At 43.4% G+C, this 23204-nt stretch overlaps 1 protein-coding gene across 1 annotated transcript in view; it reads left to right on the top strand.

Moving 5' to 3' along the window:
• Positions 1-23204, top strand: part of CREBBP (CREB binding lysine acetyltransferase) — a 127906-nt gene that overhangs the window by 52606 nt on the left and 52096 nt on the right. The window contains exons 3-5 of the mRNA XM_024759716.1: positions 631-807; positions 18942-19182; positions 20518-20631. Coding sequence (XP_024615484.1) covers positions 631-807; positions 18942-19182; positions 20518-20631 — 532 coding nt within the window. The remainder of the gene's footprint in view (positions 1-630; positions 808-18941; positions 19183-20517; positions 20632-23204) is intronic.

Raw genomic sequence — 23204 nt, 5'->3', positions numbered from 1 at the left:
CCCCCACACACCTGTCCCCTGGTGAGGAGTCACCGATGTTTGTCCAGTCGTTTTTCATCGACACTACCCCTTGCCTCACTAGGTTTTAAAGCAGATCCCAGACATTATATCATTTCTTTGTCAGTATTTCTGCTGTGCATTTTGAACTAATGGAAACTTAAATCTGATTGGGGGGTGGTAGCTGAAAGAAACTAATTACTTACAGAGTAATTAAGGATTAAACTGAAGGAGCTCCCCTTTGTCAGTTATTCTGGAAGGTTTTGTTTTCCAAATGATCTTAATGGCTCGGTGCCACTCTCAGGGTAGGGGAATTGGTGTGAGGAGTATGGCTGAGGGGTAAGGGTGGAAAAGTGCTGGCTCTTGGGATGATATTTAGGAGGAGGGGACAGATGGGGTTGTTGGGAGCAGCTTCACTAGTCTCCTGCCTTTAGTCTGTAGCTGTTTGAGCAAGTTGCTCTGTTCATAATCCTAATTGTGAACCCTGAGAATGAGCCTTTAATTTATAATTGAAATGAAGATTTTACAGGAAGTAATGATTTTTGCTTCAGTGGGTCAAAGTGAGCATTTCTGAGGCTCTTCCTTTCACATGTGGTCGCGTCAGGATGGCTGACGTTGCTCTTTTTGTTTCAGATGGGAATGACTGGTAACACAAGTCCATTTGGACAACCCTTTAGTCAAACTGGAGGGCAGCAGATGGGAGCCCCTGGAGTGAACCCTCAGCTGCCCAGCAAGCAGAGCATGGTCAATAGCTTGCCTCCCTTCGCTGCAGACATCAAGAATGCTTCAGTCACCAACGTGCCAAACATGGTAAGTTGCCCTTGGTCTCAGAGCTGTGGGTCTCCAGTGGGTGCTTTGGTGTGTGGATTTTATCGTGCTGACAGTGAAGATCTGCAACTAAAAGTGCGTCATGGGTAAAAGGAAAATAACCTGTATTTCTCATGCATACACTCTCTCAGTGAGTTTAATTTTCTGTGATGAGCTGCCCGTAAGGGGCTAGTTAAGATGATTCAGCTAGTCCTCCCGAGGTCCCTATGTGGAGGGAGAGGGTTCATGTCCATGCGTCATTTTGACTTTCCTCCAGAGGTCACCCTCTTGATTCAGCAGTAGAGCCAAGAGAATTGGAGAGATGGGCTTTTTTACACTTCCTGTCTGTTAGTGGTTGAAGCTGTCAGTAGAAGTCCATCCATTTCTGTTACAAAGGACATTTATCTTCAGAGAACTGTACCTTGTCTGTGAGATGTGTGTGTCCTGTCTGACTTGACAGATGGTTTCACATGTCTTCATTCTCCCTGAGATTTCCTACCTATAAAATAGAAACTACCCTTGGAACTCTCAACCTAACTAACCCAGATTATTAATGGGAAAATGGTTCCTTTTGTGCCACAAAATGGCATCTCTTTTAATTCCGGCCACTAAGGGTAAGTGTTCTTTTGTCGGACCTCACCGTGCATACATGGTTTCTGCATCTCTGTTGTGCCTTTAGCGATGGGTCGGGGCCTGGAGCAGCCACTGTCCTCTCCCCTAGGCCTGCCCTGCCAGGGCTGCCATCCACATAGTTGTGCAGAGTGATTTGGGAAGGCTCAGAAGAAAGCTGGGGGATTATGTTCAGAAAAAGTTGCTTTTTGTCTTTTGATTTTTAAAAAACTTTAATTTGAAGTATTTGTTGTAAAGATACAGACAAGAATTCCTGTATCTCCATCACCCGCTTCCCTTGGTGTTAACATCTTCTATAACCTTGGTATATTTGCCAAAACTAAGGAATTGACTGCTTACAGTACTTAGAAGTTTTGCGGCTGTTGGAAGCAGGAAGAGTTGGATCTCTTTCTTTGTTTTTGTTAAAAATCAGAAAAAGGGGCTTCCCTGGTGGCTCAGTGGTTAAGAATCTGCCTGCCAATGCAGGGGACACGGGTTCGAGCCCTGGTCCGGGAGATCCCACATGCCGCGGAGCAACTAAGCCCGTGCGCCACAACTGCTGAGCCTGCGCTCTAGAGCCAGCAAGCCACAACTACTGAAGCCCATGCACCTAGAGCCTGTGCTCTGCAACAAGAGAAGTCACTGCAATGAGAAGCCCATGCAGCACAACGAAGAGTAGCCGCCACTCACCACAGCAAGAGAAGGCCTGTGCACAGCATCGAAGACCCAAAGCAGCCAAAAAAAAAACAAACAGAAAAGGGAGTGATACTGAGGTATCCCAATCAGATTCCCGAGGTATCCTAATCAGATTCCCTCTCAGTTTGCTACATTCTTCCTTCTTTAAAAAGAAAGGGTACAAGCAATGAGATCTGTTTTCAAGCTGCTTCCAGTTTTTACTTCTTTATTTCTTCTTCTGATCATCCCCCTGTAACTTGCCTGGATCTGCTTCTCTTCTTCCAGTAACATTTTGTTGCCAGGATTGCCCTGTTCCCAGCCATACAGACCCAGAACTTAGAACAAAGCCCACTGCTCCCTTCACGTGGCTCCTCTCAGCCCTGGGGGTGGCAGGCCAGGATCCGCAGCCCTGCTCTTCCTGTTCTCGCCTGCCTTTCCTTTTCCAGTCCTCACTGGGAGGGCAGTAGCGTGCACTTCAGTACTGTTGATTGTCACCTGGGTTTGGTCAGTGACCTGGAGCACATTTTGGCTTCAGAGTAAGAGTGTTTGCTTTTCACAGACATTCTGTGTTTTGTAGTCTGAGAAACCCTGACCTAACATTTTCTTTCCTTTTCTTTTTTTAAATCTTATCCAGGCCCACTTTTTCATCCTTTACCCCCAACTTAGTGGCAGAATCCTTTCACTGCAGGTTCCTCTGCCTGCCTCTGCGGCTCCAGGGGACTGAATTCCTGAGAGTGGTGTGCTTGTCAAGGGCAGGTTCGGACCAGACTGGAAAGAGGCTTCTGGTTGCCTCCACCTGTGCCTGGGCTGGAGCCCTTTGGGCTAGGGAAGGCTTCTCTCTCCCTTGGCGCTGTTGACGTTTGGGGTGCAATCTTTCTCTGTTGTGGGGGCCATCCTGTGTATTGTGGGATGTTTAGCAATATCCCTGGCCTTCACCCACTCGATGCTCACAGCCCTCTACCCCGACCCCCCTATAGTTGGCCCCAGTTGAAAGCCCCTGCTCCGGGGAATGGTTGCGGGGGGCAGTAGCAGTAACATCTCATCCTTCTGTCTGTGACATCTAACAGATAAAACCAGTTCTCTCCCCCTCTCCCCTTGCCTTGGCCTTATCAGGCTACCTGCATGGTGAACTGGGGAAGTATCTTGGTGTGTGGGAGCCTAGCCACCACTTTTCCACAGGGCCACGGGTGGACTCTCGGAGAGATCCGCAGCTGGTGCCTTTGGAGTGAAGTCCTCAGACGTTTACCGCGGGGCTCGGGGCAGGCTTCACCAGGCCAGGTGACCCAGCCATGGCCTTCACGCTATTGGGCACACAGGAACCAGAGGGGACTGACAGAGAAGCAGGGCAGCAAGTGCACATAATTTGCCTAATATCTTTCTAAGTGCTTTCTCATCCTGTGTTTTACCTTATTCTTTCGACAGCCTCTTGAAAGACATCACTACACCTCCCATTTTACAGATGAAGAGGCTGAGGGTCTGAGGGCTTTAGGTTCATTCAGGGCTATGTAACTTCTTGTCTGCAAGGCCCAAAGCTCCTTCAGTATGTCCTGGTGTCATGTTTTTGTGGCTCTGAGCCCTTTGGGGTGTGTTTACATTGCTTATTTGCAGTTCCTCAAACATGTTTTGTTGTCTTCCTTGAGTTTTGTAAATTGTTTCTGGCCCCTTGGAGCCCAGAGATTTTTGTACAGTGAGGGAGAACAGTTACCAAAGATCTAGATTTCTTTAATTAAAAAAAGAGAAAAATTTGGAGCCTTGAACATATTTGTGTTTTTTGTCATGCTTTCGGGAGTGGTCTTTTAAAGCCCAGCTAGGTTCAGTGTGCCAAACAGTTGAGCTCAGGACTCTGATACTGAATCACCTGGTGCCCTGGTTGAGCTCTCTGTGGGACGATTGACACTTGGTCACTGGCCGAGGGACTCATGCTTGTTTCCTCTCCTAGAGGATTCCCGCAGCACTGGTGGTGCTCAGGAAGCGAGGGGATGTGGCCATTCCTTTAACTCGTCTCATTTGTTGAGCACCTTCTCTGAGCCCAGGTGCATCTGGAGTGCTGGTGTGAGTTACATAGAGCTCACCCCTCTTCTGTGAAATTGGGGGTGGTGGTGATGGAAAACAAATAATTACAAATGCCAACTGCCCCAACAGGTCTGAGTAGCACAGAGAGGTTGAGGTTGACACAGGGACCTCCTTAGGTGGAGCCATCAGAGAGAAGGCCGCACCAAGTAGGAGGTTTTAAGGGCAAGATTGGAAGGATGAGCAGGAGCCGCGGAGACCCCAGGGCACTGGGAGAGCATTGGCTTGTGTAGGAGCCAGCAGAAGTCCAGTGGGAAGGGTGAGAGGAAAGCGGTGTGAAGTGGATATTGGGGGCTGGGCAGGAGCCATCTCAAGGAGGGCCATGGGTGGCAGTGGCCACTGCAGTGCTCTAGGCTAGCGGAGATGGGGGCCTGGAGGCCATTGATTAAGAGGGGACGGAAGACCAGATGAGGTTTGCCACTAGAGTGGTTATGTGGGGTCACCATGTGAGATGACTTGGTGGGAGGCAGGACCATTTACAGAGCTAGCGGAGGAACAGACTGGGAGAAGGGAGATGAAGGGGAGGGCATTCGTAATTCCACTTTAGACATGCTCCTCTTGAGATGCTTGCGAGATGTCTAGGTGAAGAGGCCAGGCAGATGGGTAGACATACAAGTAGGGCAACCACTATCCATCGGGAGCTGGCGGTAAGCATGCTATGGTAGAAGGGCTGTGGAGTGGATGCCGTGGCTCAGAGGGGAGCACAGGAAGAGAGACCAGGCAGAGGAGGAGCTGGCAAAGGGGACAGCAAGGGACTGATGTCACTGAAGCCGAGAGAGGAGATCGTTTGGACAGGCAGAGATGGTGGCTGCTGAGATGGTGAGTGAGATGAAGACCAAAGAGCATCGCTGGAATATTCAGGGGATCTGTGGGACGGTCAGGAAGCGTGGAACATCTTCCGTGAGACTTAAGTGTGGCCCGTAGTCATGGAGACCTGTTGATCACCAAGGTCTATGTGCTGCCTGGAGCTCCAAAAGGTTCAGAGACCCTATGGCATATGGGGTCCTTTTGAGGGCATATATATCCCCAGGACAATATTCAAAAGCAAATACCACATCTCCCTAAATTTTCACATGGATTTCGTTGCAGCTGTGTCTACGGCCATTTTATTTGTAATTTCTTAACTTTCTACAGATTTTTGAAGCTTCTTAGAACTTTTACCATATTATTACATTGTATTTCATGATTCTAAGATGCAAATTTTTTTCACATTTGTAGCATCTTTGAAATCAGGATGTATTTTAGAAACAAACAAATTTTAGGTCTAATAAGACACAGTATGTGTACTAACTACGTTACTTGTTCATAATTGTAATTAATAAGAGTGACAACTATTAAATATATATTCACTATCCAGTTTTCTAGGATAGCTCACATGGATATAAAAATTTCAAAATTATGTAAATTTTACTGACAAAGAAGAACAGGTTTGGGCAGGGGTATAGGTTGGGTTGTCTTTTGTGGCCTGACTTCAAGGTCCATGTGGGCCTTCTCGAAGGAGAGATTTGCATGAGAGTGCGTGGGGTGGGGGAGAGTTGTTCCAGGGCAGTCCTCTGGAAGAGGAGGCCACCTGATTCCTTGGTGACATTACCCTTCTTGCCATTTTCACCTGAAAAAGTCATAACACGGAGAGCAAGGGAGCATTTGCAGGAAGGAGGGAAATACAGACATCATTTGGCACTGGATTTGTCAGTTAGGTCATTGCTGACCTTCATGATGGGTCTGGGATTGTTTTAAAGGAGCACTGTTTCGAAGTGGGACACATCTTGGGCTTATCTAAGAAAGTTTGGTGACCAAAGGGGCCTCATCATCAGTTTCTCTCACAGAGTCTCCTGTGGGGCTCCCCAATGCGTTCTCCTACAAGGGTTCGTTCTTTCTTTCTTTCTTTCTTTTTTTAACATCTTTATTGGAATATAATTGCTCTACAATGGTGTGTTAGTTTCTGCTTTATAACAAAGTGAATCAGCCATACATACACATATATCCTCAGATCTCCTCCCTCTTGCGTCTCCCTCACACCCTCCCTATCCCATCCCTCTAGGTGGTCACAAAGCACGGAGCTGATCTCCCTGTGCTATGTGGCTGCTTCCCACTAGCTATCGATTTTACATTTGGTAGTGTATATATCATGTCACTCTCTCACTTCGTCCCAGCTTACCCTTCCCCCTCTCCGTGTTCTCAAGTCCATTCTCTACGTCTGCGTCTTTATTCCTGTCCTGCCCCTAGGTTCTTCAGAACCTTTTTTTCTGTTTTTTAGATTCCATATATATGTGTTAGCATGCAGTATTTGTTTTTCTCTTTCTGACTTACTTCACTCTGTATGACAGACTCTAGGTCCATCCACCTCACTACAAATAACTCATTTTCGTTTCTTTTTATGGCTAATACTCCATTGTATATATGTGCCACATCATCTTTATCTATTCATCTGTCGATAGACACTTAAGTTGCTTCCATGTCCTGGCTATTGTAAATAGAGCTGCAGTGAAGATTGTGGTACATGAATCTTTTTGAATTATGGTTTTCCCAGGATATATGCCCAATAGTGGGGTTGCTGGGTCATATGGTAGTTCTATTTTTAGTTTTTTAAGGAACCTCCGTACTGGTCTCCACAGTGGCTGTATCAATTTACATTCCCACCAACAGTACAAGAGGGTTCGCTTTTCTCCACACCCTCTCCAGCATTTATTGTTTGTAGATGTTTCGATGATGGCCATTCTGACCGGTGTGAGATGATACCTCATTGTAGTTTTGATTTGCATTTCGCTAATGATTAGTGATGTTGAGCATCCTTTCGTGTGTTTGTTGGCAATCTGTATATCTTCTTTGGAGAAATGTCTATTTAGGTCTTCTGCCCATTTTTAGATTGGATTGTTTGTTTTTTTGATATTGAGCAGCATGAGCTGCTTGTAAATTTTGGAGATTAATCCTTTGTCAGTTGCTTCGTTTGCAAATAATTTCTCCCGTTCTGAGGGTTGTCTTTTCATCTTGTTTATGGTTTCCTTTGCTGTGCAAAAGCTTTTAAGTTTCATTAGGTCCCATTTGTTTATTTTTGGTTTTATTTCCATTTCTCTAGGAGGTGGGTCAAAAAGGATCTTGCTGTTATTTATGTCAAAGAGTGTTCTGCCTATGTTTTCCTCTAAGAGTTTTATAGTGTCTCGCCTTGCATTTAGGTCTTTAGTCCATTTTGAGCTTATTTTACAAGGGTTATTTCTAATAGAAAGTTCATACGTGTTGGGGTTTTTTGTTATGTTGTTTTGAGAAAAACTAAGAACTGTATTATGGAGACTTTGCCATTCTTAAAGTTGTAATGGAGGAAAATCATCAGTAGTGCTGCTTGTTTAAAATTGCTCACAGAAGAATAAAATAAAATAGCTCATGAGAATGGTGTTAGGATTTTGGTCGTGTGTCAGAGAATTTGAACTTGGAGGCTTTGGACGAGGCCCCCAGGCAGCTGCTGATTCATGTCTCTAAAGTGAAGGAAAATGTCGCTAGTACTGACTATCCATGCAGAGGAGGGTTGTAGAACTGTGTTCTGTGTCCTGCCAGAATAACAAAGATGTGGGGTAGTGCCATTAGCTACGGCTTTTCCAGGGCAAGCTGTGTATTTTGGGGTTAGTTCTCTCTGTTTCTCAGCATGTCAGTGGACCCACTGCATCAGTGCGACTGGTTCTTGGGCCCCACCCTGCCCTCCTGGTTCAGAATGCCTTAGAAGAGGGTGAGGAATCTGTGTTCTTGTCTGTCACTGTTATTTTAGAAACTTTAGTTTTTTTCTCAGTTTTCCAGTGTATGCCACCTACTTCCCTGTAAGGCGGTTCAGGATAATTGCCAAATAGATGGACTTGTTCTTTCTTTTGCACTGGAACTGCAGCTTTAAATAAGCTCCTCCGGTGATTTTGATGTAGATTAGTCTTTGAGAGCCACTGTCCCCTGCAGTGTCAGTGACCTGATGCCCGGCTGCCCCACTGTGGAGTGGGCTACTTTGTTAGTCTTGAGTCCACTTCAGTACTTCAGAAGGCTTCCCTGTCTCCCTCTACCTTTTCTGTCTTATTCTCTTATGATTTTCTGTCCTCCATGTCCAGTTTCTGATCACTGAGGGAGCAAGACTTGAACTGATTGAACTTTGTGAACCCAAGGGTCTCCTCTTTGTTGTTGTCTTTGATTGGCTCATCTCACAGTTTTAGTTGCCCTGCGGAGATGCTGATGTTCGCATACCATTGTCCACTAGCTCCTTGTACTTCACAAGCATGAATTTAAAATCACTGGTGGTCTAGTATTTCCCTCTACCCTAGGACTAGGGAGAGTGCTTCCCGGCACTCTCGTCCTTCTCTGGAAACGACGAGTGAAGAGTCTTGTCAGCTCTTCACCGTGAGAGCAGTTTCTGTATAAAATCACTCTGTGGCTATGAATTATGCCTCAGTAATTGAATTGGAAAACGGGACAAGGTTGGGAAGTGAGCGCTTGCCTGTAATTATTAGCCATCCAAGTGTCTTTGTAATTTTAGGAGTTTACCTTTCGTATTCTCAACTTATAGCCTTCACCTGTAACTTGAAGAGCTCTGAGAAAATGTGTATGTGAGGCCTTTGACGAATAACTTTTAGTTCTAAAATTCTTATTAGTACCTGTATAAATCCTTTCTACTGTTTTAACTCATCCCCTTTTGTTTTGGTAATAAATATCAGCTGGGAAACATAGACTAAGCACAAAATATGATGTGTTGCGAATATCAGGAAACTATAAATGGAGAAAAATTAACAGTATTCTTTGATATTAGGAACCAACTGTACGTATTGCAAGTACTCAATCAAGATCATTTAACTTCTTTCCAAGATGAGTTTCCATTAAACAACAGTGTCTTTTCTAGGGTCTAATTAGCGTAGCCTTTTCTTCAATGAAACTTTCTGGGTAAAACAACATAAATTATCTCCAGAGACATTCAGCCCTCTCACTTCATGTAAAGTAGAGACTCAGTAGGAAGGTTCTTCATGTCTAAACAAGCTGCGCCCACCACATACTAGTGTTGGAATTTCTGCCTGCTCGATAGCAGCAAATACAGGTGTTTCTAGAAAATGAAGTGACCATTTTAAGAAGACCTCAGTAGACACCTTAAAAGATTGTATTAAAAGAATTAAAAAAAATTTTAATAAAAAATAAAATATATATTTTTTAAAAGGAAGAAGAACTCAGTAGATAGCACATTTAATGGATCTGGAAGGAGATAGTCGTAGCTACCAAAGATGTAAGTGCAATACTGTGTCTAAAGAGCCAGGAACCACAACAGTCTTTTTGCAGCCCTAATTACCCTAACTTCTTTTTACTTTTTTCCACAATTATCTGAAATGGCCCTAAGGCTCAAGTCACCAAAAACGAATTTTTCAGTCAAATGATTAATTTGCCAAGTTATCAAAAACTTACTGTAATAAATGTTCTTGAAGAATATGTTCGTATATATTGATGGTCCAGAAAATTATTCCTTAAAAGTTTTTAGTAGATTGGTAATTCTCATTCGGTGAATGGGCCTGATGCTGTGAAGACCCCTTAACTCAGTTAAGACCTGCTGGTCTGGTTGGCCTGTCACCTTGGCTGTTGGAATAGATTCAGCAGCTTTTACCTTTTAGGGTTTCTTTGCACAGGTGCATTTGACCACTCAGCCCTCCATGGCAGACCGACTCCCTGGGTCGGAAGGAGTGACCTTAGGGCAGGGGAGAGAGTGGGTCTGTCCAGTTGTCAGCCCTGTGCCTTTGCCCTCTGGCTCACCCATCGAGTTTTCTTTCTTGACTTAGCGATTTGTTTTCTGCTGTGAAATCACAGCATTTCTGATTTGGAAGATTGCTTAGAAATCATTCTGGTCCAGCTTGCTCATTTTAAATTATTTCCCTATTGAATTTAAATCTTAAATTGTAAGGTAATCTTATTTTTTTAAAAATCAACAAACACCAAGCAAGAAGGAGAAAACACAGGAACATTATTCCTTCTATCCAAACAACTATGTTCTGTTTCTTACCAATTGATCTTTATCATCTCAGGTGATTATCACTTCTTCCTAGTTTGATAGCTCTGCATTTAATGAGCATATTCTTTATTTTATGACTGCAAAGCTTTGTGTACCCAGCTGTTCTAGGGTCCTTCTGGGGGAATCAGAACAAGCAAATATTGCAGAACAACGCTTTGTCCCACCTGGTATTTGCTTTCTTGTCATTTTCTGACTTTTAAGTGGAGGTTGGGAAGAAGTAAAGTTTCCAGGTGGGCCAGGGGAGTATGTCAGAGGAGTGTGGGTCTGGAGTCCATCAGTAATGTAGAAGGTCTGGGCCAGGTTGATCCTGAAGGGCCATCTCTAGGAATCCCAGCCCGACATGAATTGGGGGCAGTGGTTATGTGGCAGGAGGAAGCACTTTCATTCCCTCTTCTGTCTTGGTCAGTGTCTGCTTCTTACTGTTTGCATTACAGGGTTCTTGGACGCTTCATGGAAAATAATTTCCTTTTCTAGAAAGAATGCCAGAATAAACTTTATTATACATACTCCTTGTGCATATCTGTGATTCTATCCTTAGGATAGAATAAAGGGCATTTTTAAAAATGGGGTTGGTTGCTGATCACTCAAACCTATGTAACAATAGCACAACCCTAATAAAAATACATCAAACTCCTTTAAAAATTAAGGAATACACCACAATAAATATAAAATGTTTGTGTTTCAAGGTCTTGTGATGGGCAGGGGTGTAAATGATGGTTGAGTTATGGTGACAAGTAACACATGCAAAGTGCAAAGATCTAGCAAAGACTGAAAAGGAGTGAGTGGGCTGTACCCTCCACAGCCCTTAGATCATGTGCTTTGTGTTCACCTGCTGTTTCTCATCGTTCAAAATGCTGACAGGCAGGGGTGGGGGGGTCACGATTGCACCAATGTGACTCCCACGCCGTGGTAACCTCCCCCTTCCATGATTAGGAATTGCATGTGATCTGATGGGAATTACTGAAATGCAAATTTCATACATTTTAAGGCCTTTAATGATACTGTTATATTGCCTTCCAAGAAAAGCCACGAACCAGGTCACTAGTATCGCACAGTGCTCCCAAGGCTGGGGATTATCACTCCGTCCTTTGATAGGAGGAAATGGTGTCTTATTATTTTGATTTGCATTTCTTGATTACTGGTAAGAATTAAAGTACTTATGTTTAGTATGCTTTTATTTTTTGAGTTGCTTAGTTCCTGTCCTTGGCCAGTTTTTCTGTTAGATTCTCTTAGAATGCTTTATAAAGCAAGGTGGGCAACCCTCTGACAAGGTAGGCAGCAGGAGGGTTAAAAGGTGGGCAGTCTACTGCTAGATCCCCCTCTCCACCACTGCCCAGTGCCACTTTGGGCCCTGAGTTAGTCCCCCCTGGGGGGTGGGGGGGTGGGTATTAAATGAGCTGATGCTGTTGGGCACTGAACACAGAGCCTGGCACAAAGTCCTTGAGAAATAAAGACTGGCCAAGGAGAGGAAAAAGAATAATACCTGCAGTGTTATTTGCTTTGTCTTGTGTGTTTCAGATATTTTTCCTAGTTTGTTGGTTGCTATTACAGTGGCCTGGCCCTGGCGCTTTTCCATTATGCGTGGCTGCCGCTACATCAGAATCACCTGTGGCCCTTTTGCTCTTAAATGTTTTGTTTTATTCTAACTGTAAAAGTACATACATGTTCATTTTGGAAAATCTTTAAAAAGTAGAAAGCTAAATATAATAAAGCACCCCCTGTGGAACTTTAACAAATAGAAATGCCTCTGGCTCCGCCCCAGATTTGTGAATCATAGTCTCTGGGAGGGACAAATGGGGAATCTGTATTTGAAGAGGTTTTACTGGGGATTGGTTAGGAACCACTGCTTTATTTACATATTTTTATGAAGGCCTTTACCACTTTTGCATTACAAAATATTCATTTAATACTTTCTAGTACGTTTACAATTTTATTTTTTATATTTAATTGTTTATTGTTTTCTACTGATTCTTCTGATCCCCCCCAAAGTAGAATGTTTTTTGTTTATAAAAATAGTGGACACTTGTAAAACATTCAAACAATACATAATTATAAACACGATCGCACCCCTGCCCAGAGCTAACCACCAAATAATCTTAACAAAGTTTTTCTAAGAACAGGTACAAAATATAAAGTTAATAAAGAAAAACCAAATGACTTTATGGTACTATTTTATAACTTTCCTTTGTAGCTTAATATGTTATAGACAGCTTTTCATGAGAGCATGAAGGTCTACATTATTATTGTTACTAATTTCGTTTGCCTCAAATAATCATTTTGCTATATCTCACAATTTTGGGTGGGTCAAGGATTTGGTTAGGGCTTGGCTTTGGGCCCTTATGTACCATGTAGCTTTGACTGGGGTCACTTGAGGTCCACCTTACTTTTCATGACTGCATATGATTTCATGAGGTCTGTAGCCATAATTTTTTTTAATTAGTCCACCTTTGATAGGCATTTAGGAGTTTTCCGGTATTCAGTGATTTAATCAAGGTGTGGTGGCTGTCTTTGTACATACATTTTAGCACACTAGTCCGGTTACTTCGCTAATAATAAGTTATAAGAAGTAGAACTACTGGATCAAAAGAAATGCACATTTTTCTTTTTGATACATGTTGCTTTCCGGAGTCGTACTAAATTGCATTATCACCAAAATCTCTGAAAATTGCTGTCTCTATACCCTCATTGATACCATTTTTTTTTATCTTGGTCATATTGATAGGTGAAAGATGTCTCTTTGTTCTCATTTCATATCTTTGATGCTTAGTGAGATAGAACTCATTTTAAAACAGCTTTACTGAGATATAATTCATGTCCCATACAGTGTTCCTTCCCCCTTTTAAAGTGCACAATTCAGTGGCATTCAGTGTATTGTGTGACCATCACCAACCACAATTTTTTATTTTTAAATTTTTTTCTTTTTTGATTAATTAATTTATTTTTTGGCTGAGTTGGGTCTTCATTGCTGCACACGAGCCTTCTCTAGTTGCAATGAGTGGACACTACTCTTCATTGCAGTGAGTGGGCTTCTCTTTGCAATGGTTTCTCTTGTTGCAGAGCACGGGCTCTAGATGCATGGGCTTCAGTATTCGAGGCACATGGGCTCAGTAGTTGTGGCTCTCAGTCTCTGGAGCCACTGCAGGCTCAGTAGTTGTGGCACACGGGCTTAGTTGCTCCACGGCATGTGGGATCTCCCGGACCAGGGCTCGAACCCGTGTCCTCTGCGTTGGCAGGCAGATTGTTAACCACTGTGCTACCGGGGAAGTCCGCCAACCACAATTTTAGAACATTTTCATATCCCAGAAAGAAACTCTGTACTTTTAGCAAGTTCCTTCCATTTCCCCCAGACCTTCAGCCAGATGCAACCACTAATCTATTTTCTGCCCCTATGGATTTACCTATTCTGGACATTTCATAGAAATGGAATTATACAATATGTGGTCATTTGTGACTGGCTGTTTTCACTTAGCACGATGTTTTCGAAGTTCATTCATGTTGTAGCATGTACTGGTACTTCCTTTTTAGTGGTTGGATTATATTGCATTTTGCATATATCACTTTTTTCCATTCATCAGTTGATGGGCGTTTAAGTTCGTTCCACTTTTTTGGCTGTTAGCAATAGTGCTGCTACAAACATTTGTGTACATGTTTTTATGTGAACATATGTTTTCAATTCTCTTGGGTGTATATGCTTAGGAGGTGAATTGCTGGGCCATATGGTAACTCCAGGTTTAACCTTTTGAGGAACTGCCAGAGTGTTTTCCAAAGTTGCTATTCCATTTGACGTTCTCACCAGTAGACTGTGTGAGAGTCCAGTTTTTCCACATGCTTACCAACACTTGTTACTGTCTCATTTTTTTAATTGTAGCTACCCTAGTGGGTGTAAAATGGTACCTCAGTGTGGTTCTGATGATGGCTAATAGTGCTGAGCGTCTTTTCATGTGCTTATTGACCATTTGTATATCTTCTTTGGGAAAATGTCTGTTCATATCCTTTGTCCATTTTAAAAAATTAGGTTCTTTTTATTTTTTAATCATTATCACATCTATGATTTGCAGATGTTTTCTCCCATTCTTTGGGTTGTCTTTCACTTTCTTGATGGTATCTTTCAAAGCATAACAGCTTTTTATTTTAATGGTTTTAGCTCTCATATTTAGGCCTTTGATTCATTTTGAGGTTTTTTTTTTTTTTTTTTTTTTCGGTGGTACGCGGGCCTCTTACTGTCGTGGCCTGTCCCATTGCGGAGCACAGGCTCCGGACGCACAGGCCCAGCGGCCATGGCTCACGGGCCTAGCCGCTCCGCAGCATGTGGGATCTTCCCGGACCGGGGCACAAACCTGTGTCCCCTGCATTGGCAGGCGGACTGTCAACCACTGCGCCACCAGGGAAGCCCCATTTTGAGTTAACATTTGAGTATGATGTGGAGAAGGGGTCCACCTTCATTCTTTAGCATGTGGATATCCAGTTGTCCTATCCTTTTTATCCCTATTGGTTGGAAAGACTATTCTTCTCTCCATTTAGTTGTCTTGGCTCCGAGGTGTAGGACGTTTTTTATGTTTGTTGTTTATTTGTTTATAACAAAAAGTGCCACAACCTTTCTGGAAAACAATTTAGCAACATATATAAGGAGCTTTAATAATGGCCCTATCTTTTGACTCACTGTTTCCACTTCCCAAAAACAACCATTTTCCGTGTTTTTCACTTTTTAAATTTTGTTGTTTTTCTTTATGTTAAGTTTTTCTTATTGTCATACTAAAAGTATTTTTTCCTAGTATTTTTATCCATTTTAATCTACTTTATTCACTTTAATTCACCTGGAATTTATTTTATATTTTAAGATGATACAAGGATCAAAGATTGCCGCCACAGCCGTCCAGTTTAAAATACCACCTGTATAATACACTAATTTTATATGTACATGTATCTTTTTCTAGACTTACGTAAAGAAATCTATAGCTTTATAGTTTTGGTATCTGGCAGGATAGATTCCTCCTTCATTCTTACTGTTTTTCAAAATTTTCTTGGCTATTGCAAAAATAAATTTGCATAAAATTATAAATTACTTTGGGGGGAATATGCAGGTTTTAAAGGGAGGTTCTTGTCTAAGCGCTTTTTTTCCATTCTCTATGCCCGCCTGGACAGTGGGGACTGAGCAGGGAAGTTGGTAGGGTCTGAAGGCTGCTTCTGACAGATTTCTGCAGGAGTTCATACACCTCTTCTGTCTTGTTGAACACCAGTCTGAGAGAGGAGGAACTTAAATGCACCCTAAGTTTGTAAGCACTTTGCAAACTGGAATAGCCTTGAGCAAGTACGTGGAGTTATATGGGGAAGACCAAACACAGGGACACGAGACATGTCTTCTCTTCCATTTTGCTGCAGACTCATCTTCACCATCCATTATGTTTTTTGAGACACATGTAAGCAGTGTGTAGAGCTTATTAAGCATCTACAGATAGACAAAGTAAAGACCAGGGTTTGAATGTGTTGTATAGTTTCCAGCCATGCTATTTCTACCTGTTGAGGTTTCAATATACTGTCACGTATAGCTCAAAATATGCTATATTAAGAACATCCCAGATGAGAAGCAATGTGTTAATCTTTAATAACTTTAAAAAGTCTTTTTTTTTTTTTTTTTGTGGTACGCGAGATTCTCACTGTTGTGGCCTCTCCCGTTGTGGAGTACAGGCTCCGGACGCACAGGCTCAGCGCCCATGGCTCACGGGCCTAGCCGCTTCGCAGCATGTGGGATCTTCCCGGACCGGGGCACGAACCCATGTCCCCTGCATCAGCAGGCGGACTCTCAACCACTGCGCCACCAGGGAAGCCCCTAAAAAGTCTTTTATAATTTAATCATAAGGTTGAGATTTTTACCAGATTTTTGTATGACATATATTTTTTTGTATGTAGCATTTCTGTATTTTAAGAAATGGGAGGAGGACAACTGGCTGGATTCTTCAAGTCAGTGCCATGAGAAAATGGGGGAGGGTGGCAGGAGATGAAGAACTTTAAAGACAATAACCAGATGTAGGGTTTGGGTCTGAATTGGGTCTTGATTTGTGCAGACCAGCTCTAAAAGACATTTTGGGGGCAAGTAGAGAAATTTATATAGGGACTAGATATTAGCAGATATTAAAGAATCCTTCATTTTCGGCTTCCCTGCTGGCACAGTGGTTAAGAATCCGCCTGCCAACGCAGGGGACATGGGTTCGAGCCCTGGTCCGGGAAGATCCTACATGACGCAGAGCAACTAAGCCCATGTGCCACAACTACTGAGCCTGTGCTCTAGAGCCCACGAACCACAACTGCTGAGCCTGAGTGCCACAACTACTGAAGCCCACGCGCCTAGAGCCCATGCTCCACAACTAGAGAAGCCACAGCAATGAGGGGCCCGCGCACCACAATGAAGAGTAGACCCCGCTCGCTGCAACTAGAGAAAGCCCAGGCACAGCAACGAAGACCCAACACAGCCAAGAATAAAAACAAATAAATAAATAAATTTATTTTAAAAAAAAAAGAATCCTTCTTTTGTTAGATGTGATAATGGTATCCTTTCCTCTCTATTTTTCCATACATTTGAAATTTTTATAAATGCAGAAGAGACCTAAACAAGGATCATCTTATATTTCTCATATTCTTCTATTCCTATTGATTTCCGCTTGGACTTTCTAGTCCATGGGAATAAGTTGATCAGTTCTGAAACATTTAACATTGATACTGAATGCTGCTGGGGGCATAGTCACAGGCTATTGGAGCTTTATTTTAAAGTACCAGAAAAAAAGGAGAGGGTACAGTTTATGCCCAATCATGGGAGATTGGATAAACAAGTGTATAGCCACATGTTCACTAAACATCATACTACAACTGAATGGTATGGGACAGAACCTGGAGTAAATACGAAGCCAGATGGTTCATGCATACACATGTGCATAGGAAAAAAGACTGGAAGAAGGAAAACCTGTCTATGCTTCAGTAGTGGACTCCTGGCTGTCAGGATTTCACATGTTAATTATTTCCTTAGTTCTTTTGCTTTCCACATTTTCTACCGGGTGCATATATTGCTTATATAATCAGGGAAAAAACAGACATAAAGAAAAGAGACTGTTCTCTCTACCAGTCAGGAAGCTCGACCTCTCAGCTTGAACTTTGTTTTTGCTTTGGATCCTGGTTAGGCTTCCAGGGGTTGTGCTCCTGAGCAAAGCCAGGCGGTTTTTCTACACACTTATTTTCTGAGTTCTCATCACGATAAAACCAAAGAAGAAAACCCTGTAACTTTTTTAAAATGAGCTTTGGTTCATTAAGAAATATTTTTATACTTGGTTTTCCCCTAATTGCAGGTGTATAGTTTTGATTCTTAATTTGGAAAATCAGAGTGGTGGTGTACTTCATGGGAGGCACTGAGTGTTGTGAAATCAGGCGAGGAGTGTGAATGTCAGAGCAGAAGATAGAAATCCCTGAACTATGGATTATATTGTTGCATATTAGGAACATTACATTTCTCTGATTTCACAAGTTTCTTTAGTAAATTTGTGTGAAGAATGTTGGTAGTTGGTAAAGAGTAAGAAGGTGGTCTCCACAGGTCACCTTTTCCATTTTCTTTGCAGTTAAGAGATATGGTTGGTCTGGCCTATTACTTTGAAAGGCTGAGAGCAGCTAAACTCTATTTTTGAATCTTTAGCAGATCATCTAATACTTTTAGAAAAAATATTGTCAGATGTCTGCGTAGAAATTTTAATGGAAGGCAAAGCATTTCATAAGCATTAACAATTGTACTGGGTGGTTGTATTCAAGATAAGTGCTGTCTTATTCTTTCTTTAAAAAAAAACTTTATTTTATTTATTTATTTTTTGGCTGCGTTGGGTCTTCATTGCTGCGCATGGGCTTTCTCTAGTTGTGGCGAGCGGGGGCTACTCTTCATTGCAGTGTGCAGGCTTCTCATTTTGGTGGCTTCTCTTGTTGTGGAGCACGGGCTCTAGGTGCTCGGGCTTCAGTAGTTGCAGCACATGCGCTCAGTAGTTGCAGCGCACAGGCTCTAGGGCGCAGGGGCTTCAGTAATTGTGGCATACAGGCTCAGTAGTTGTGGCTTGCAGGCTGTAGAGTGCAGGCTCAGTAGTTGTGGCGAACAGGCTTAGTTGCTCCATGGCACATGGAATCTTCCCGGACCAGGGATCGAACCTGTGTCCCCTGCATTAGCAGGCAGATTCTCAACGACTGTGCCACCCAGGAAGTCCTGTCTTATTCTTTTAGGAATGCTGCAAGTATTGTCCCTCTGGTCACAAGATTATGAAATCCAAAGGGTGGCTCTGATTCTTATGCTCCATCAGATATTCGCAGTGGGTTGTGATTGGTCAGGCCTTGACAATCTTTTTAATTAGGTTGAATCATATGAAATTGCCAGTGTTTGGTCATTTGGGCCTAGAGAAACAACAATTTCATATGGTTGAACCTAATATAGTAACAGCTTTTCATGCACTTGTATGTATTGTAGAGTGAATTGGGTTTTTGTTACTACAGTTTAGAATAAGCATCGCTTTCTTGCTCTCAGATGATCATACAAAAGTGAACTTTAACCAGCCTTGCTTCTGAGTTGGTTTATTTCTGTGCCTCTGGATCTTCCTTAAAGTTGCCAATGAGCTAAAGAGAACCTCACCAGCTGCCTTCTCTCTGTGGCTGATACTATCCATCAGCTTTAACATTAGTTTGAAAAATAATTAATGAACGTGAATTGGAACTCTGAAAGCTTATTAAAATATTTTTATTTGTTTTATTTTAGTCTCAGATGCAAACATCAGTGGGAATTGGACCCACACAGGCAATTGCAACGGGCCCTACTGCAGATCCTGAAAAACGCAAACTGATACAGCAGCAGCTGGTTCTACTGCTTCACGCTCATAAATGTCAGAGGCGAGAACAAGCAAATGGAGAGGTTCGGGCCTGCTCTCTCCCACATTGTCGAACCATGAAAAATGTTTTGAATCACATGACACATTGTCAGGCTGGGAAAGCCTGTCAAGGTAAGTGCCATTTTCTGAAGTCCTGGGGGCAGAGCTTAGGATGAAATTTGCCTATTATTCTCAGGCACCTCTCTTGTTAATATGGTTCCCACCACCAACATCCCCACACGCCGACCAGTCAGATGCCTCTGGACACTTACCTGCTGAAGAGAAAGGCGATTTGGTTTTATGATATTCTGTGAACTTCTGCTGGCTGGGGCTGTGCCCTGCATTTGTTCTTTTCTGCCTTCCTGTGTCACGGAAGACCTTTGTCCCTTCTTGACACTGTCTTTGTCATAACTGTCTAGATCACGGTTTTCTTTTGGACAGTGTAGCTCACACACATAAACACATGCACATGCCCTTCCCAGAACCTAGAGCATCTGTCTTGCAGTCGTTTTGTGTGCCCACACTGCCAGGGGCCCACTGCCTTGCTCCTCCACCTTTTCGTCTTGAGGCTCATTGGGATACTGGTGAAGTTGTCCTGGGTGACTGTGACGTGGGGAACTATGCACCGTATCATCCCTGCCACTCCTTCCTTCCCCTCCAGGAGGGGGACTCAGGCGAGTCACGTGCCCCTCCGCCCCCCGCCTGCTCTTCTATAGCAGACACCCCAGTTCTCCCGAAGAGACTGCTTCTTACTAACAACTCTACTTCCCTTTAATCTTTATTCTCTTTCCTTCTCTTCAAACTTGTGCTCCTAAACCTTGGGGAGAGTCTGTCCTGATCTCCCTCTTTCCCTTGTGACATTTGTGAGTCCCAGGTGTAACCCTGATCCTGATGGAAAAGCAGAGGAGGGTCATGCTAGACCTTTAGAAAGAAGTGACAGCACCTTCACATGGAAGCAAAAATAAAGACAGAGGGACCAGGCACAGCTGCCCTCTCAAGTACTTTGAGAACTGCCCAGCGTCCCCTTCAGAGTCTCCACAGACCTCTCATTTGCTTCTGTCTATATTTCTTCAGCTATAGTATTTAGATGGTTTCATCCTTAAACATAATGTAAAATTTTTATTGTAAATAGTGACATCACAGAATTATTATTTGTTCTGCCTTTCATTCCAGTTGTGCAGTATTTCAGGTCGAGTAGTTTTTGTTTTGTTTTTGATTTGTGGGCTGAACCTTATTCACCATCATTCATAACATTGCTTCTATGGGAAGTTGTTGTTTGGAACTCTCAGTAGTTGACTTACAAACTTTTTGGAAAATAGCCTGTTTGTAAGTTGAGGACTGCCTGCACTGTGCTGTGGTTACACTTGTTACCATTTTTTTATGGAAGCTGGCATTATAATGTAGGTGTAATTGAAAGTGTGACAATTTGGATAGAAAAATAACATCTCGTTGTTTTTCTGGTCATAGTTGCCCATTGTGCATCTTCACGACAAATCATCTCTCATTGGAAGAACTGCACACGACATGACTGTCCTGTTTGCCTCCCTTTGAAAAATGCCAGTGACAAGCGAAACCAACAAAGTAAGTGAGCATTGGGGGTAGAGAAGCTTGGCGATGAGATGATAAGCTATTTCTAAAGAGAATACAGAGGAGTAGGTAGGAAGCAGGGCAGAAACTACTAACCGCAAAGTATAGTGGGAGCAGAGGTACCAAGGTGGAGACCTGAGGGTGAAGCTCAGCTTAGCGAGTAGGCAGGTCCTCCATGTGCTCAGTGACATGGTCGCTTTGGAATCCCCCCCACCCTCCACCCCCAGCACTAGAATTGGTCACAGCAGAGCAGTTAGTGCAAAAGAGGGGCATCACTTTGTTTAGAGAGCCAAGAGCCAACATGATGACTCTTCATGTTTCTTGACAGATACTCAGTATCTGAGGATTTGAGTGTCATGTCACTATAATGGCGGCGACTTTGGGGTGAGGGGTGGAGTAGACTGGACACTTCTTTTGGAATTACTCTAAGTTTTGAGGACTCCGTTTTCTAGAAGAGTCAGGGGGTCAGGGTAAAATCCCACGTGCAGATGTTTAGGAGGTTTTCCTCCTTGGAGATGCAGTTCCCAGATCTAGTTGCATAACTAACAGTTTATTCAGCACAAATTGAGAGTCTCTGCACCAGGACTGGCTGCATCCTGATCATTCCCATCATTTTTGTCATCTTTCCAGTCGATCTTTGTAGCCTTTAGTTGATCGGCTAAGCAGCGCCCTGCTTAGGAGGCCTGCGTGTGGCTCCCAGGGGCTCCCTGTAGGCATCAGAGCAGGGAAAGGATGAGCATCTCTCCCAAATTTTAAGTCCCTTCCTGTCATTTCCAAGGTGAAACTGTGGTCTTTGGGTGTGTCCCTCAGTTTGGGCAGATAGGCCGTGCCCTTGAATCTCGTGTCACCCCTTGGGCTGGAGCTGCTCCCCGTGACTCCAGCACCGTCGTCTTCATCTTCCTCCACCTCATCTGTGCCATCTTGCCACCCTCCCCTGTTTGTCGTTATGTGTTCATTACTCTCATTCTTCTTGATCACCTGCCTCAGACCCCACTGCTGCCTGCAGAACATGTGCTGCTTTTCTTTCTGGTTGTTTCCATGTGGCACAAGGAAAGATGGACAAGCACACTGTTCCTCAGAGCACTGTGCAGGCCACATGCTTTCCTCTCAACAAGCCCAGCTCCTTCCTTCTAAGAGGGTCCCTCACGAGCCTGCCCCACATGGCTGGGTGTCCACGGCACAGGAGAGATGGTCCAGGGCCACAGGCCTGTCATCCTCCCTCCCTCCCTGCAGAAGGGGTCATACTAAGCTTCCTTTAAAAGTCACTTTCCTAAATCAGTTAAATTATACTTTGATTAACCAAAAATTGAATTAATACACAATTTTCCAGGACATCTCTTATATAAAGTGAAGATCTAGGAGTCTGGGTCTTCTAGAACCAGATATTTGGGACAGCAGTTCTAGTGGAATGCAGTCTGGTTTTCCTTCAAGTTAGTGTAAAACATTTTTTTAACTAGTATGTTGTGATGGTTAGTTTCTTGTGTTTTAGGATGTATTTCAGTAATACGCGTGTTTTGTTTTGTTTTTTAAAATTAATTTATTTATTAATTTTGGCTGTGTTGGGTCTTCGTTTCTGTGCGAGAGCTTTCTCCAGTTGCGACAAGCGGGGGCCACTCTTCATTGCGGTGCGTGGGCCTCTCACTGTTGCGGCCTCTCGTTGCGGAGCGCAGGCTCAGTAGTTGTGGCTCACGGGCCCAGTTGCTCCACAGCATGTGGGATCCTCCCAGACCAGGGCTCAAATCCGTGTCCCCTGCATTGGCAGGCAGACTCTCAACCACTGCGCCACCAGGGAAGCCCAATAGGCGTTTTAAGTGCCAGAATATTCATTTGTCGAGTTTGTGGTTGTACAGTATTAATTCCGTGAGTAATGAATTAAGACATTGTTCTTAACTTTTAATTTGGGGCTGTGGATTTTCTGAGCTCTTTTGGTTTTTAATATGTATTGCCATTGTTAGTGCAAAAGAGGGGCATCACTTTGTTTAGAGAGCCAAGAGCCAACATGATGACTCTTCATGTTTCTTGACAGATACTCAGTATCTGAGGATTTGAGTGTCATGTCACTATAATGGCGGCGACTTTGGGGTGAGGGGTGGAGTAGACTGGACACTTCTTTTGGAATTACTCTAAGTTTTGAGGACTCCGTTTTCTAGAAGAGTCAGGGGGTCAGGGTAAAATCCCACGTGCAGATGTTTAGGAGGTTTTCCTCCTTGGAGATGCAGTTCCCAGATCTAGTTGCATAACTAACAGTTTATTCAGCACAAATTGAGAGTCTCTGCACCAGGACTGGCTGCATCCTGATCATTCCCATCATTTTTGTCATCTTTCCAGTCGATCTTTGTAGCCTTTAGTTGATCGGCTAAGCAGCGCCCTGCTTAGGAGGCCTGCGTGTGGCTCCCAGGGGCTCCCTGTAGGCATCAGAGCAGGGAAAGGATGAGCATCTCTCCCAAATTTTAAGTCCCTTCCTGTCATTTCCAAGGTGAAACTGTGGTCTTTGGGTGTGTCCCTCAGTTTGGGCAGATAGGCCGTGCCCTTGAATCTCGTGTCACCCCTTGGGCTGGAGCTGCTCC

Source organism: Neophocaena asiaeorientalis, unplaced genomic scaffold (genome assembly GCF_003031525.2).
Source record: "Neophocaena asiaeorientalis asiaeorientalis breed wild unplaced genomic scaffold, Neophocaena_asiaeorientalis_V1.1 scaffold254, whole genome shotgun sequence".
Taxonomy (NCBI): domain Eukaryota; kingdom Metazoa; phylum Chordata; class Mammalia; order Artiodactyla; family Phocoenidae; genus Neophocaena; species Neophocaena asiaeorientalis.
Note: the sequence above shows the minus strand (reverse complement) of the source record. Positions and strands in the feature narration are given on the sequence as shown.